This window comes from Schistocerca serialis, chromosome 2 (genome assembly GCF_023864345.2).
Source record: "Schistocerca serialis cubense isolate TAMUIC-IGC-003099 chromosome 2, iqSchSeri2.2, whole genome shotgun sequence".
NCBI classification, from domain to species: domain Eukaryota; kingdom Metazoa; phylum Arthropoda; class Insecta; order Orthoptera; family Acrididae; genus Schistocerca; species Schistocerca serialis.
Window position 1 is genome coordinate 473566290 of NC_064639.1, and position 16893 is coordinate 473583182.

The following is a 16893-nucleotide window of genomic DNA, read 5'->3' on the forward strand; positions in this document are numbered from 1 at the left end:
TTTACTAAATGCAGAAGAAAAGACCTTCACATATGAACAGATAAGTTTTGTTTTGTATCCTACGGATCAGATAAAGTGACGAAAATCTCAGTTATGTAAGTGAATTACTTTAAAATACTTGCAGAGACATTTCCGTAAGTTGATAGTTAAGGTGGAAGTTGGTCGTTGAATGTAAAACTTGGTGAATGACTAAGATTTTGAGACGACATATCGTTAATATCCAGCTCACTATACCAGTATAACATACCTGATATTACGCAAATAGACGTTTCACACATATTCTTGTGGAATCGTTAGAAAATTAATTCTGCGTTCGAAATTGAATTTTGTCTTCCTCTGCTGTGGAAGCGGTGAACTACAAGAATTCGCAGTGCAAAAAAAAAAATGTATGCACTAGAGACCAGTCTTCTGACGCTTGTTAAAAGAACTGTCAATACGTTTCAACTTGACCACATGTAAGAAAGGATAACCACTGCTTTATTATTAGGAATTTCTGGGAAATTAGGTTAACTGCACTACATTTGTGCGAGTAGTACTACAGTTCACTGAATTGTCACAACCAATGCCTGATTTCACCTATAAATGAGAGAAACTGTAACTGTCAGCTTCACTTCACGCAGCGCGTAATGGCAAGAACACGTGTTTCTACCCCAAGTCACGTGACTTACATGTTAGTTTCAAGCGTTAACGCGGCAGAGATAGGGACATGCGTGGTCTGTGTTATATCTGGTCTATGATACCAACTGTAATGCTAGACTGTGGTGATAAACTTCATCTTTGATCGCATCATGTTAAACTATATCTGTGAAGTACAAATAAATGTGCGCCTTGAGTGACGTGATATGCGACGACAGAATGAATTATCCAACTTATGCTGACCTCAAAAGTTCAAAAATATCCTTCGTTTTTTGTTCGGTAAGTTTTTTACTGTTTTTTTCATTGTTGTTCACATAATTTTCGCTCTTGATTCACGAGATACAAAACCTAACATCTAACCTTTTCTTAACAGGAACATGCATTTCATCTCATTCGAGAGCAAATGTAAATTACGCGTTAGACGATTTGTACCTGATGAGTCCGAAATGCGTCGTATAATAAAACACGAAAAAAATAGTGACTGAAGGCATGTTTATTCAGACTTCCTGTGTAAAAACATTAGCCAAAGTGTATTGCCCTAACAGGTTTACGCAGAAAAGTATGTATGCTTTTAGTGAGAAAACACTGTCTTTCCATGTCCGGCAGACAATGTACCGTGTACTTTGCCACAACGCGTAGCTGTAATGCTTACGTAAGGGGCTCGAGTGGATCAGGAGATGGGCGCACCATCAGTGGACAGGCCAAGCACTCGTCATATTCTGTGACGCGTGTACCGGTTGACTGGAGCGAGTCAGGGCGTAGACGCCCAGTGACGCAACCGTGACCCCGCTATCTGCTGCGCTGGCAGGGGTTCAAGGCGCGCGCGCGCGGCCAGCCTAGCGCCGCCTGAGCAGGGAGTCGTCCGTCTTATCGCCGTGTTTTTTCGGACGCGCATTACCACATTCCAGCAGTTCCTCCGGCAGTGCGGGCGCGTGCACCACCCACAATGTAAGTTTTCTTCATACTGGGCCAGCGGCCATCCTACAAGCCTAAATACGACATTTAATGAATGAATATATGCATGCTTTGTGTACGTTTCGATGCATGAGTATTCGTCATAAGGTGTCACAGTCAATTCTTATAACTTTATTTGAGGTCAGCGCACTGCAATTATTACTGCTTCCATAGTTGTTGATACTAGATCGGGATACGCTACTTCATCACCACATTTCTGGGTTGCTTGAAAATATTTTATCGATAGACTTTACAGATAAACTAGAAAATGAGCGTATTGTGCTAAAATTGACTTACAGCTCCACTTTCTCAGAAATTAATTCTCAAAGACCGAACTGTTGGGCAGTACCAATATGCTTAAATAATCCAGTAAGGATTTTCTTCTCTGACTCCGCACGATATTATCAGTGCCCAATATTTAGCGATAAATTAGTATGCTGTAGTCTTGATTCGCCTGTGTACTCTATAATTACGGTAAAATTTATCACTTACATACACACAAGCTGTTACTGCCTGTTTCTTTTTCACAGAATTAATTTACAAAGATGAATTTTGTCCGATTATGTACACCTGAGGTCCGCCCAGTTCGATTGATGTTGCGCTTTTGGCTTTCGGAAACCCGAAAATGTGACACTTGTTCCTTATCCAATGCACAGTTAGTGTCTACAAGTTCTATGTTTTATGTTTTAGTATATCATCCTAGAAAACACATATTTTCAAATGCGTCTCCAACGAGGTGCAGGAGGGAAAGGCGTCCACTAAATCCCTAGAAAAAATCTTCGCAAACCAAGCTCGCTTCCTCTCGTATCAGACAGACGCAACGATTCCATGCCACTTTGAAGAAAGCTGTTACTTGTAAGCGATACTGACCAGTAGGAAGTGTATCCAGAGTCATGAAATCTCAAAAGTATTTCGATATTCGCCATCAAACTAAGTTGCCCCTTCTTCACCCCACTCCCTCCCCCCACCCTTTTTTTCAGCTCAGGTCATAGGTTCATTCTTGCGTGCGGTATTTCATTTTTACTGTGTCTTTGAACGATATTTACTGCCGACAATCTCAAGCGCACCAACATCTTTGAAAGTGCTGTATTTTATTCGTTGTCTTAAGTTGTGACGTTCTTACAACATGTTGTTATGAAGGAGCGTAGCAGCTATGCACAGAATTACACATCTTTCTTAATGACATTTGCTGGAAGCAGAAATATAGCACCATTTCTGGGATCGAATTCGATTTCTTTTTAAAAGACTGAGCAACTCTCCTTTCTGAGTCGACATGTAACCCAGAAACAGCTGTCGTATAAACCATATAGCTCTTCTCGTAGAAGATGCGCTAAAGTTGATGCTACTTTTCTTGATTCCTCTTTGACATTTGATGTTTTTTTTTCGTGTTGCCGTTCAGTAAATGACCTATTTGCTTGTACATTAATGCGACCACTGTCTATGTTCGACGAAAACTTGCAATAACCGCTCCGAGATATCAGGTGGCAAAATTAGCAGTGGAGAGTATATTGGGACAGTGGGGGGGGGGGGGGGGGAGGAACGCAGGAAACGGTGCAGTAGCTGTCCTAATTCGGAAACGAGAGATTTTTCTGACGTAGAAAAGAGCATGATGATTGGCTTTCGGGCCAAGACTGCAAGCATTTACGAAACGACTAAGTCTATAAACTATTTGCGTGCTGGAATGGTTAAACTGTACCATGCATGACAAAATAGCTCTGTCCAAATCCAGTGCCAAGGCAACTGTGTTGCACCACAGGCCGTGGATGACAGGGGTGAACGACAGCTGCAGAGATGAGTACGGTTGAATAGATGTGCCACTCTGCGGCAACTGACCTCTCAGATGAACCGAGGAACTACCAACAGTGTCTTCTCAACGACCGTTCAACGAACGTTGCTGCGTATGGGCCTCTGCAACAGGCGCCTAGTTCGTGCAGCCAGTGCTTTTCATCAGTGACGAATGCTGGAATTTGCACGCCAGTACCGCTACTCAAAGTTCACTGACTGGCGACCGTTGGCCTATTCAGATGAATCACGTTTTATGCTCCACCGGACAGATGGCCGTAGCCTTGTATGGTCCTGCAACAATCCTCGTAAGGCCCCAGGTCGGAGAAGGGAGAGTTACGGTTTAGGGAATGTTTCTGTGGCACTCCCCGGATGATCTCGTTATTCTGAAAGGCGCAGTGGATGAACACATCTATCCTTGGAGACTCTGTCCGTCCCTCCATGCACTCTACTTTTCAGCCGCTCGATGACATCTACTAGCGGGAAAATGTAACCTGTCAAAGCTCGCATTGTACGTGCGTGGTTCGAAGAGTACCAGAATGAGTTTACCGTACTCCACTGGCTACCAAACTCCCATGATTTAAGCCCAGTCGAGACTCTGTGGCACCTCCTTGATTAGGTTCTCCACCTGTGCAATTCGATGCGGACGCCCATGTCATCCATAAAAATGCTCAGTGTCCAATGCACCCGTGAAAAGAGGTACGTGGGGAAAGACTTGGATGTCACTATGGTTGTTTAATATTTTGCCTCCACACACCTTAACACCCAAAACGATCATGCTTGGCAATATTTCCCGCTGCATTACGTTTTACCACCCTTGCTTTGTCAGTGTACGTCCAGCATTATCGAACATGATAATTTTGGTGGTCCAGATGTTATAAGGTGGGGAGCATAACGTTGCATGAGCGTGCTGACCTACAAATCTTTAAACACGGTACACTAACCGATCATAGTTACCGTGACGCTTTGCTCGTTACCCATGTGCGTCTTTTCATGGTTGCATTTTGCACTGACTTTTGTTTTGTGAACGGCAATGTCCGACCATACTGAACTGCCAAAGTGGAGGAGCACTTGGAACGAGAGGATGTCGGGTGAATGGATTGGCCTGCACGTTTCCCCGACTTAAATCCCATCGAGCATTTGCGGGATGTTTTGGGGAGACATATTGCGGCACTTACACATGTACGAACGACCGTCCATCAGTTGTCAACCGCGCTGGTGAAGAAATGGAACGCGCTACCACAAGAACTCCTTACCAACTTTGTGCCCTGTTGAAAACCATGTCCCGCTTTTAGTGACGTCGAGGATACTGTCGTAAATCGCAGTGACATCAGTGTTTTTGAATGAAAGTGTCATCTCTGTTCGTCTCACTGCGTATTTCTTTCACATACTGAACTGCAGCAGTTCTTTCTATTTGTGGTAAAGTTTCATCGAGCTACCTTAGCTGAAGTGACAAATCATGCGTAAGTTACTCTTATCTCTAAGTTTAGCACGACAGTTTACCTTCCGATAACCACTCAAACGATTGTTGAATAACGACTAGTTAAAACTTAACAGTAATCTACGCGCTTTCATATCGAAACTGAAGACTTTCTTCATAGGTCACTCCTCCTATTCCTTGAAAACTTAAGCTGATTCCTACATTTACTTAGACTTATGGTTCGACTTTTTTTTGGATTCATAAACATTTTATTTTATCTGTTATTAGGTGGTGGTTAGTGTTTAACGTCCCGTCGACAACGAGGTCATTAGAGACGGAGCTCATGCTCGGGTTAGGGAAGGATTGGGAAGGAAATCGGCCGTGCCCTTTCAAAGGAACCATCCCGGCATTTGCCTTAAGCGATTTAGGGAAATCACGGGAAACCTAAATCAGGATGGCTGGAGACGGGATTGAACCGTCGTCCTCCCGAATGCGAGTCCAGTGTGCTAACCACTGCGCCACAACGCTCGGTTATCTGTTATTACTTTTATGTTGTAATTTCATGTTCTGATATATTCGATGACCTTGGAGATTTTCTCCCCAGCTTGGTCCTACGGAACAAGACGTGTAAATAAATAAATAAATTCTGAATAGGTGAAAATTGTTAAAGAGCTGTTGTTATTATCAAACTAGAACGGAGATTTAAATCCCAGAATAAAATGTTCACATTTCGTGTGAGGTATTTTTTGTAACGCCAGGGTGCAGAGTGATTCAGTAAAACCAATGAGAACCGCTTTAAGAAATGCGTTGCTTCTTGTGACTTCGCCTGAACTCAAGATTATAAATATGTCTTGTATGGTATCCAAAGTCACGTTATTGACCCCTAAATATGTGACTTGTAAGGACCATACTGATAAAAATAACATTAGAGTACATGCGGAACAGCTGGCCGCGGTGGCCGAGCGGTTATACGCGCTTCAGTCTGGAACCGCGCGACTGCTACGGTCGCAGGTTCGAATCCTGCCTCGGGCATGGATGTGTGTGATGTCCTTAGGTTAGTTAGGTGTAAGTAGTTCTAAGTGTAGGGAGACTGATGACCTCAGATGTTAAGTCCCATAGTGCTCAGAGCCATTTGAATCATTTGAACCAACCAGTCACGTTCTGTTTCGTTTTGTGACGGGATATCAAGTCTAGCACTTGCCTAAATTCATCCAAAAATGTTTCAAATGGCTCTGAGCATTATCGGACTTAATATCTGAGGTCATCAGTCCCCTAGAACAAAGAACTACTTAAACCTAACTAAGGATATCACACATATCCATGACCGAGGCAGGATTCGAACCTGCGACCGTAGCAGTCACGCAGATTTCTGAACTGAAGCCCCTAGAACCTCTCGGCCACAGCGGCTGGCTCCTAAATTCGTTTGGCGGGACAACGTCGCAGAAAAAACAATAGTCGACTGTGCGTTCGTCTACGTGTGTGTGTCACAGTGCAAAGTCTAGAACTTGCTCAACTTGTGCTGAAGTATTCTTATCCTCTTAAATGCCTTCCCATTGTGTATCCTAAGGCGTCATTGATTAAAGGTGTCAGAGACCAAAGTCTTCTCGCAGTGCAATACCGGGCGTTTGTATTAGGTTCTAGTTCCGGTCTACGTAGTTCTTCTTCATAATCATCATCTCACGGCGTACCACTATCCTTTCCACCCTTCCCTTTTTCATTCACGAATGGTATGTGGGTAGGATGATTGGAGGTAAACCTTCGCTCTAACTCCTATTTCTGTGGTTTTTCTTGTCGTGTTTATTTCACGATACTATGTGGGAGGCAGTATTTTGCTGCCCTACTATTCTTGTGATGTGTCTTCTCTTCCACGACGTCTCTCTAGTAGCGTCTGCCGTTCGAAGTCCTACAGCATCTCCGAAATGTTCTCGCGCTCACTAAATGGTACCGCGACGAAACTTGCCGCTCTTCTTTGGATCTTGTCTATCTGTTCCATTAACCCAACTTCGTAAAAATCCCAGGCTGATGAGCAATACTCAAGAGTCGCTTGAACACAGTTTAATAAGCCACCTTATTCGTTTATATTTTGGTAAGACTCTTCCAACGAATGTCAGCCGCGCATCTCAGTTACCTGTAGTTTGTTTGGTGGGTCATTCCACTTTAGATCAGCCCGGAAGGTTACTTCTAGGTATTTTTCAATAGTTCCCAGTAATTCATTGGCATACTGTAATCAGACAGCAGTTGATCTGTTCTGTTATATATGCATACTTTTATGTTCTGGCTTAACTGCCAATTCCTGCATCAGGCCCGATCCTCTGCGGACTTTCCTGCATTTTTCGGCGGATCAGCTATTTGTATTGCTCTCGGGTGTCCATTCGGGTGCTGTCGTCGACGAAACACGATATTACGACGACGTACCCTGTCGCAATCTTCAGATGATACCTGCTGAATGTGCGTCGTTGTTACATTGCGCCTCCTCTCTAAGATAAGAGTACAAAGGCACGAGTAAAATGGAGCCGCAATGTAGCAAAGGTGTTCATTCTGCAGGTATCACCTGAAGCTCACAGCAAGGTACGCTGCCGAAATATCGTGTTTCGTAAACGGCTGCACCGGACTTCGTATCTGAGAGTAATGCAAACAGTTCGGAACTGTATCGGTTTCCTTCCGGAAGCCAGGGGACACGGGATCAAACTGGACGCCGTCGTCTACAGTGCTCCGGATCCCATGGACGAACAGAGCAAGCTGAGTTTCGGAATATATCTTTCTTTGCAATATTTATGTTGATTTTTATAGAGGACATTTGGCTCTCCAAAAATGTGGTAGTACGTAAGCATGAGACGTACTTCATAACTCTACAGTAAATTCACGTTAACAATGTGGGCTACCGTATATATGCACCTACCCGACGACGCTTCTTGAAAATGCTGCAGCGATCTACGATAACCTGCTGCAAAAAATGGGAGCTACTTCTTTTACCTAATTTTTGTAGTGGCTCATGGCATCTCATCCGCTCATCCATAGACAAGTTGCAGTTGTGGAATATGGAGACCTGCACTTCTGCAGGTCGACAATCAGTGTAACGATAGTCAATAGATTCTCAGCATAACCAAATATAACGTAATGTCAATAGCGGCTCGTGTAAAACTCTACCAGTGTGCTACAGTATTACAAAAATAAGAAGACAGTATATTACTACGTCGTTATGTAGATGCGAATATATGTTGTTGTTGTTGTTGTGGTCTTCAGTCCTGAGACTGGTTTGATGCAGCTCTCCATGCTACTCTATCCTGTGCAAGCTTTTTCATCTCCCCGTACCTACTGCAACCTACATCCTTCTGAATCTGCTTAGTGTATTCATCTCTTGGTCTCCCTCTACGATTTTTACCCTCCACGCTTCCCTCCAATACTAAAATGGTGATCCCTTGATGCCTCAGAACATGTCCTACCAACCGATCCCTTCTTCTGGTCAAGTTGTGCCACAAACTTCTCTTCTCCCCAATCCTATTCAATACTTCCTCATTAGTTATGTGATCTACCCATCTAATCTTCAGCATTCTTCTGTAGCACCACATTTCGAAAGCTTCCATTCTCTTCTTGTCCAAACTATTTATCGTCCATGTTTCACTTCCATACATGGCTACACTCCATACGAATACTTTCAGAAATGACTTCCTGACACTTAAATCAATACTGGATGTTAACAAATTTCTCTTCTTCAGAAACGCTTTCCTTGCCATTGCCAGCCTACATTTTATATCCTCTCTACTTCGACCATCATCAGTTATTTTGCTCCCCAAATAGCAAAACTCCTTTACTACTTTAAGTGCCTCCTTTCCTAACCTAATTCCCTCAGCATCACCCGACTTAATTAGACTACATTCCATTATCCTTGTTTTGCTTTTGTTGATGTTCATCTTATATCCTCCTTTCAAGACACTGTCCATTCCATTCAACCGCTCTTCCAAGTCCTTTGCCGTCTCTGACAGAATTACAATGTCATCGGCGAACCTCAAAGTTTTTACTTCTTCTCCATGAATTTTAATACCTACTCCGAATTTTTCTATATATTACTGCGATATTAGCTTTATCCAATGCACTAATCAAGTATGTTTGTGATTTCAGCATTAATGTGTCCTAGATCTTTCACTCTCCCTGTATTCCACGCATTATTGTTCCTTAACAAAAAACATCGAAAGCAAAATACTGCTTTGCGAACATCGCATCCACAGATCCAACTCTTTTCACGCACTTTCATACTAAATTTCCTCGCATACTCGCTTTTTTTTACCACCACATATTTTCTTTTGACTTACAAAGGTAGTAATTGTAACTAAATGGACTATATTAATTTTACATCTGTTAATTGAATTCTTTAAATTTTTAATGTTTAGAATTAATAATTTAACATCGAGAGGAATAAAATAAAAACAGAGAAAAATAATGGTAGCAGCGGGAATCCAACCCGTGTCAATAAACTGCCATTCGGTGCACTCAAACTTTTTTTCCCTTTCATTGTACCTTTCTATTCTTTCGTCATTATTCTCTTCATTTCGTTCGTGCGGATGCCACATGACACCTCTTCAAGTTCTTTGTTGAAAACTTCTTTCTCCCTTTTATTATTATCATTATTATTATTACAGAGGACAGCCAACCTCATTATAGAACACAGTTGGGCTCCAGCACCAATATGTCAGCTGCTCCTCTAAAACCCCTCATATTCTGCGTTTGCACAGTACTTTACAAACATTTTTAAAGAAAAACCCTGACCTTGTACTGTGAGCAACGTAGCACCCTCATTGCCGGCAGGGGGGTCATATCAGAGAATGCACAATGGACAATAGACAGCTGCGTCCCCCTCTCTGAATTGGTGGTAGTGCGGCTGACCATCTCAGCACCTGAGGAGAACGCCACACGATACGTTTTCATACGTTTTATTTACGTTCCAGCAAGCATTCGAAGAGAAATGGCGTAATTTTAATGCGATATCCGGCTCGCATTAGAAGAGAAATGACATAGTCTTAGCATATTATTCAATGTGCTTATGGCACATTAACACATGATGAATGGTTGCCACAGCGTATTGTCCATAAAACGACATAAATCCTCCTTACAGTCACGACTGCAGAACAATAACTGGCAGCAGTAAAGTATATTAAAAATGTGTGAGTATGTTTACAGAGCAGTGTAAAGTGAAATAGCCATATAAAAATAATTTATCAGAAGAATACTCAAGAAGGGTAGTCTAGCCAACAAGGCGATAGTTGACAAGATCCTTGTTCGACCGCTACTTAAACATTTCACGTCGATCTTTGACTGTTACGAGATAGGACCGAAGAAGAGCGACGCTTTTCGTGACAGGTTAACTTAGTAAGTGTAAAAGCATCACAGAGGTACTCATACCACTCCAGCAGCGGCAGACGCTACAAGAGAGCCGATCTGGATCACTGTGTGGATTAATGCTAAAAGTCTGTGAGCGTACGCTGGCAGAAGAGTCAACTCAAATTTTACTTCCTCTTACATAAAACTCGCGTAAACGGTATGAAGGTTAAATTAAACAGATTACAGTTCACTCATAGACGCACCAAAAATCGTACCTCCCCATGCACCAATTGCGACTGGAACAGGAAAAGGGGGTGAGGGAGGGGAGGGGGGAGGCAAATGATAACGGAGCGCAAAATACCCGCCGACGCACAAGGTGGTTCCCGAAGCATGCATGATGTTGAGCTCCTTCGAGAAGCTCTTCACGGTACCAAGATGATCTTTTTTTTTTTAAAAAAAAAATGCCTCTGAGCACTATGGGAGTTAACTTCTGAGGTCATCAGTCCCCTAGAACTTAGAACTACTTAGACCTAACTAACCTAAGGACATCACACACATCCATGCCCGAGGCAGAATTCGAACCTGCGACCTTAGCGGTCACGCAGTTCCAGACTGAAGCGTCTAGAACCGCACGGCCACGCCGGCCGGCGAGAAGTAGCAGTTCGTTCCTTTTTTGTGCCGACTAACAAGGTGAAGTTGTTTCTTCAATTTCCTCAGGGTAGCACAATACACTTCAGGATTAATCGTTGTACTGTGAGGGAGAACATCAAACAGAATAACTCTTCAGATTCCCAGAAAAACATCTTCACGACACTTTACCGGCTCAGGTTGCGGCTTTGAAGTTTTTCTTCGGAGGAGAGATGGTGTGGCACACTCCATGCAATGCCCTTTTGTCTCCGGTTAGAAGGGATGAACGTATATTGCATGGCCTGTGACGATTTTTTCTACGAATAATTGTCACGGTGACCGTCGTAACGCGCAAGCAATTGCGCACAAATGATCCTTCGTTGCTCTTTATGGTCTTTTGTAGGGTGGCGAGGGACCCACTGGGCACACACGTTTGAGTACGCCAACTGGTGGACGAGTGTGTCGGCACCACCAACAGAGCCATCCAGGGGAGCTGAGGTGTTTGACTGAGGTCCATCTATCACCTCGAACTAGAGTGTCTGCACGTTCCAACATTGCAGGAGTCACAGCTGTATGCGGCTGGCCGGCACGCAGTAGATCAAATGTTCAAATGTGTGTGAAATCTTATGGGATTTAACTGCTAAGGTCATCAGTCCCTAAGCTTACACACTACTTAATATAAATTATCCTAAGGACAAACACACACACCCATGCCCGAGGGAGAACTCGAACCTCCGCCTTGACCAGCCGCACAGTCCATGACTGCAGCGCCCTAGACCGCTCGGCCACAAGCAGTAGATCGGATAGGTTTGCGCGACCTTTTTGCGATGATGACAGATGCCTCGCCCAACGACTTATCGTGCTTTTGTCCACTGCCCTGTCTCCATAGACCTTCTGCAGGCGGCTATGAATATCTGCGATGGTCTGGTTTTTCGCCCAAACAAACTCCGTGACAGCTCTCTGCTTGGAACGCATCTCCGTCAGAGATGCCATTTTGAATGTTACGTATAGCGCCGCCACCTATCGCCACCTATGGAACTACAGGGGCTGAAGCGGGAATATTCAAACATGTCTCACAACCAGCTCCGTATTTTTCCTACCGAAACTGGTTGACAAAAGAAAAATGTTGCCTTACTTATTGAACATCCCTCGTATCATCGGTACCCTCTGGGGTTGTTACAAATAACCTAAATTGGAACGATGACATAGATAATATTGTGGATAGAGCAAACCAAAGACTCCGATTCATTGCCAGAACACTTAGGTCCAACAGGTCTACTAAAGAGACTGCTTACACCACGCTTGTCCGCCCTATTCTGGAGTATTGCTGTGCGGTGTGGGATCCGCATCAGGTGGGACTGACAGATGACATCGAAAAAGTACAAAGAAGGGCAGCTCGTTTTGTATCATCGCGAAATAGGGGAGATAGTATCACAGACATGATACGTGAATTGGAGTGCCAATCATTAAAACAAAGTCGTTTTTCGTTGCGACAGGATCTTCTCATGAGATTTCAATCACCAGTTTCCTCCTCCGATTGCGAAAACATTCTGCTGACACCCACCTACATAGAGAGAAGTGATCATCACGATAAAATAAGAGAACTCAGGGCTCGCACAGAAAAATCTAAAAAAATGGTTCAAATGGCTCTGAGCACTATGGGACTTAACATCTGTGGTCATCAGTCCCCTAGCACTTAGAACTACTTAAACCTAACTAACCTAAGGACATCACACACATCCATGCCCGAGGCAGGATTCGAACCTGCGATCGTAGCGGTCACGCGGTTCCAAACTGAAGCGCCTAGAACCGCACGGGCACACCGGCCGGCAGCAGAGTAATCACGTAGATGTAGATGTTAGAAACGGTCACGTCTATCCGCGGAGGTGATCATTGAGACAAATTCCATAAAGGACTGACGGGTATGTTTTATCGTGTTTCAGGGTCTCCTCCTACGGACAAGTCTTCATCGTGGCATCCTTGGCGTTTATGAACACATTTATCCCTGCACTGGGAAACGAGATACCACACAGACTGCAACATGAACTTCCAGCAGAAGTTTATTCAGTCGAGTATAATCTAAAGCTCGCCCACGAAAATGAACGGGAGAGTAGCGTGGAGCGTTTGCAGCAGGAACTAGCTGAAGACACGCCTTCGTTCGCTGCCGCTGTCGACCCAGCGGTCAGCGGCGATGCGGTGGGAGGCGAGCGCGCGCCGCAGGGCAGGAGGAAGCGCTTCTGGTCGGCCAGCGAGAGCAGCGAGGAGGAGCCGGCGGACACGAGCGGCTACGCGGCCGCGTTCGACGCGCTGCTCGACTACCACGCCGAGGTGCAGCGCCAGGGGCGGCGCGAAGTCGACATGCCCGACATGCGCAAGGAGACGTCCGAGAAGCTGCTCTTCTTCACCGTCACGACGCGCATGAGCGTCTCCGGCGTGCGCCTGCGCGTGCCCGCCACGCTGCGGCGCGTCTCGCGCGTCACCGCCGAGGTCCTGCCCGGCGGCGACGTCGACATGTCCTGCAACGTGCGGCTCGGCGACTTCGAGACCTGGGGGCAGTACGACGTCAAGGTGAGCTGCGTCCACCTGGCACGACCTTTCAGAAATGTCTGGCGCTGAGTTGCCGATTATCTGATATCCAGTTTTCAAGAAGGGTCATCTGGCAGATGCACAAAACTATAGACCTACATAGCTTACATCGATCTGTTGCAGAATTTTAGAACATATTTTTTGCTCGCGTATCATGTCATTTCTGGAAATCCAGAATCTGCTCTGTAGGAATCAACATGGATTCCGGAAACAGCGATCGTGTGGGACCCAACTCGCTTTATTTGTTCATGAGACCCATATTAAATACAGGCTCCGAGGTAGATTCCATTTTCCTTGACTTCCGGAAGGCGTTACATACAGACCCGCACTGTCGCCTGATAAACTAAGAACCTACGGAATATCAAACCAGCTGTTTGGCTGGATTGAAGAGTTTTTAGCAAACAGAACACAGCATTTAAGTATTTAAACCGACAAACTCTGGGAGGTTGTAGGGGACATCAAAACAAATATTTTTCCCTAATGTAATTTTTTCCTATGAGGATTACTTAAACCGTTGGAGGCCGCATTATGCTCTTCAGTTGATAGAGGCCGTATTACGATCTTCAGTAGTTGGAGGGCGTATTACGTTCTTCAGTTGTAGGCAACTGCTGCCCACCAGTGTAGTAGTGCATTGTCTCTGTTTACTAATGGAGCGATGCACCTGGAGTGAGTACACTGATATGGTTGGTGCGTACTACATAGGGCACCACAACGAACGAGCTGCACAGCGGGTTTATCAACAACAATATCCCAATCGCGGTATCCCGCATCATGCGACCTTTGATGCTATGTACCAACGTCTGCATGAGACCAGGTCATTTAGCAGATTACCTGGACAGGGATGCCATCGCACGGTAAGAGCGCTGCAATTTGAGGAAACTGTCTTGCAGCATGTGGAGCGGGATCCTTCAATCAGCACTCGTGCAATTGCACGTCACATGGGGACGAATCAGACGAATGTAAGAACAGTCCTTCGAGAGCAATTGTTACGTCCATTTCACTTACAGCGTGTCCACAACCTGGAACCAGTTGATTATCCACCCAGAGCACAGTTTTCGCAGTGGTACGTGGAACAGTGTGAAACACATCCTACATTTCCATCCTCTGTTTTTTTTACCGATGAAGCAACGTTCAGGCATGATGGAGTCTTCAACATGCACAATTCGCATGTTTAGAGTGAGGATAACCCACATGCCATAGTTACTAACGCTCATTAAGTGCGGTTCTTCGTTAATGTGTCTGTCGGTGTTGTTGGAGACTGTTTAATTGGGCCGTATCTGCTACCTAGTTGTTGTCTCTTGGTCATAAAAAATGGAAAAGTGTCTGTTGGTTTAATTAATTTGCCGCCAGATAAATCTTCCTCTACTGGTTTAAATACTCCTCATAGGAAAAAACGACATTAGGGAAAAATATTTATTTTGATGTCCCCTACAACCTCCCAGAGTTTGTCGGTTTAAATACTTTTCACCCTGTATATATATGAATGACCTAGTAGATAGTGTCGGAAGTTCCACGCGGCTTTTCGCGGATGATGCTGTAGTTTACAGAGAAGTTGCAGCATTAGAAAATTGCAGCGAAATGCAGGAAGATCTGCAGCGGATAGGCACATGGTGCAGGGAGTGGCAACTGACCCTTAACATAGACAAATGTAATGTATTGCGAATACATAGAAAGAAGGATCCTTTATTGTATGATTATATGATAGCGGAACAAACACTGATAGCAGTTACTTCTGCAAAATATCTGGGAGTATGCGTACGGAACGATTTGAAGTGGAATGATCATATAAAATTAATTATTGGTAAGGCGGGTGCCAGGTTGGGATTCATTGGGAGAGTCCTTAAAAAATGTGGTCCATCAACAAAGGAGGTGGCTTACAAAACACTCGTTCGTCCTATATTTGAGTATTGCTCGTCATTGTGGGATCCGTACCGGGTCGGGTTGACAGAGGAGATAGAGAAGATCCAAAGAAGAGCGACACGTTTCGTCACAGGGATATTTGGTAAGCGTGATAGCGTTACGGAGATGTTTAGCAAACTCAAGTGGCAGACTCTGCAAGAGAGGCGCTCTGCATTGCGGTGTAACTTGCTGTCCTGGTTTCGAGAGGGTGCGTTTCTGGATGAGGTATCGAATATATTGCTATGGTCGCAGGTTCGAATCCTGCCTAGGGCATGGATGTGGTGATGTCCTTAGGTTAGCTAGGTTAAGTAGTTCTAAGTTCCAGGGGACTGATGACCTCAGATATTAAGTCCCATAGTGCTCAGGGCCATTTGAACCATTTTTGTCTAATGAAATAAACTGGAAACTAAGAAGTGAATGGGTGCTTTGCAGGTGAATGGTATCGGCCCGAACGGCGACTTCGAGACGACGATCCGCGACCGCGTGGTGCACGCCACTGTTCGCTTCCGGGAGCTCCCGCAGGCGGCGTCGGCCTCGTCGACGGCGGCAGCTCCCACCGACGCGGCTGCGGAGGCCGTCACGGCGGTGGCGGCGCCGCGCTGCAGCCTGGAGGCGACCGAGCTGACGCTGGTGGAGCGCGGCCGCAACGACGTGCCGGCCGTGCTGTCGCACTGGGCCTCCCAGGTGGAGGACGTGCCCACCACCCTGCGCGTCATGAAGCAGCTGCTCAACGAGCGCCTCTCGCAGTACCCCTGCGGCGACGCCTTCGTCGCCACGGTGCGCCGCGGGTACGCCGCGCCCTCGTAGCCGACGTTCTACCAAGGGAACCGGAAACTAACCGCTCCGGCCGTATTTCGTTCTCACTGACCGGTCGCCCTACACGTCGGGCACCATGCTCGAAAGCACTGGACGATGATGTATGACAGTCTTAGCACTGAGTCTGTTTATTGCGTGAATCGTCAGTGGGCTGTTAAAGTGTTTCGTGCTCGTCCAAGTCTGAACAACTTCTGTAAGAAGTATTTCATTAAACTGTAGTTACTTGGAAGCTAGCGACATCCATGTTTATAGGCTAACTTATTTCTGTGCTGCGAGAACGTACTGAGTCTGTATCTGGAACATGCTGTCTTGAGGTGTGCAACCAAATTATGTGTTCACCGATAGTGGTATGCGCCAGAATCAGTATAAGGATCTTCGGCCATGTCTTAGTGCTGCACTTGAGTTGAGAATTAGATCGAGACTTCATTATTCTCGAAAGGGTCCCACATGCCACTCAGAAACTTTTATTGTACATAATTAAAAATAGTAATAACCATTCTTGTTCGGCATTGGTTTTTGTTTTCTCATTCAAAACCACCTTAATGAAAGGTGTCAAATGTTTTGTAAGTGAGCGATATTTGTTGAACAAATAATACGTAATGTATATCTATTTTCTAGTAAGATTTCATAAAATATAGCTTTGTCATTATGTTGTTGTTAGCTGTCAGTGGATGACTTTATCGACAGTTCATGGTACTCTAGATTTCTTTCTCTTGTAACCTTACTTAGGCGTCAATTTTATTATCAGTTACTTTTCATCTGACCAAGCCTATACTGGATTGCCCCATACGACTAATGGGAACTGTCTTTTGAAATAAAGTTGCCAGTAGTCACATGGGACTGCCCAATGTAGAATT

At 44.9% G+C, this 16893-nt stretch overlaps 1 protein-coding gene across 1 annotated transcript; it reads left to right on the forward strand.

Moving 5' to 3' along the window:
• Positions 1–1427: 1427 nt before the first annotated feature.
• LOC126457388 (uncharacterized) lies at positions 1428–16685 on the forward strand. The gene is made up of 3 exons (XM_050093647.1): positions 1428–1584; positions 12679–13303; positions 15653–16685. Coding segments are annotated over exons 1-3 (1002 nt in total). The 5' UTR covers positions 1428–1582; the 3' UTR covers positions 16028–16685.
• Positions 16686–16893: the final 208 nt, after the last annotated feature.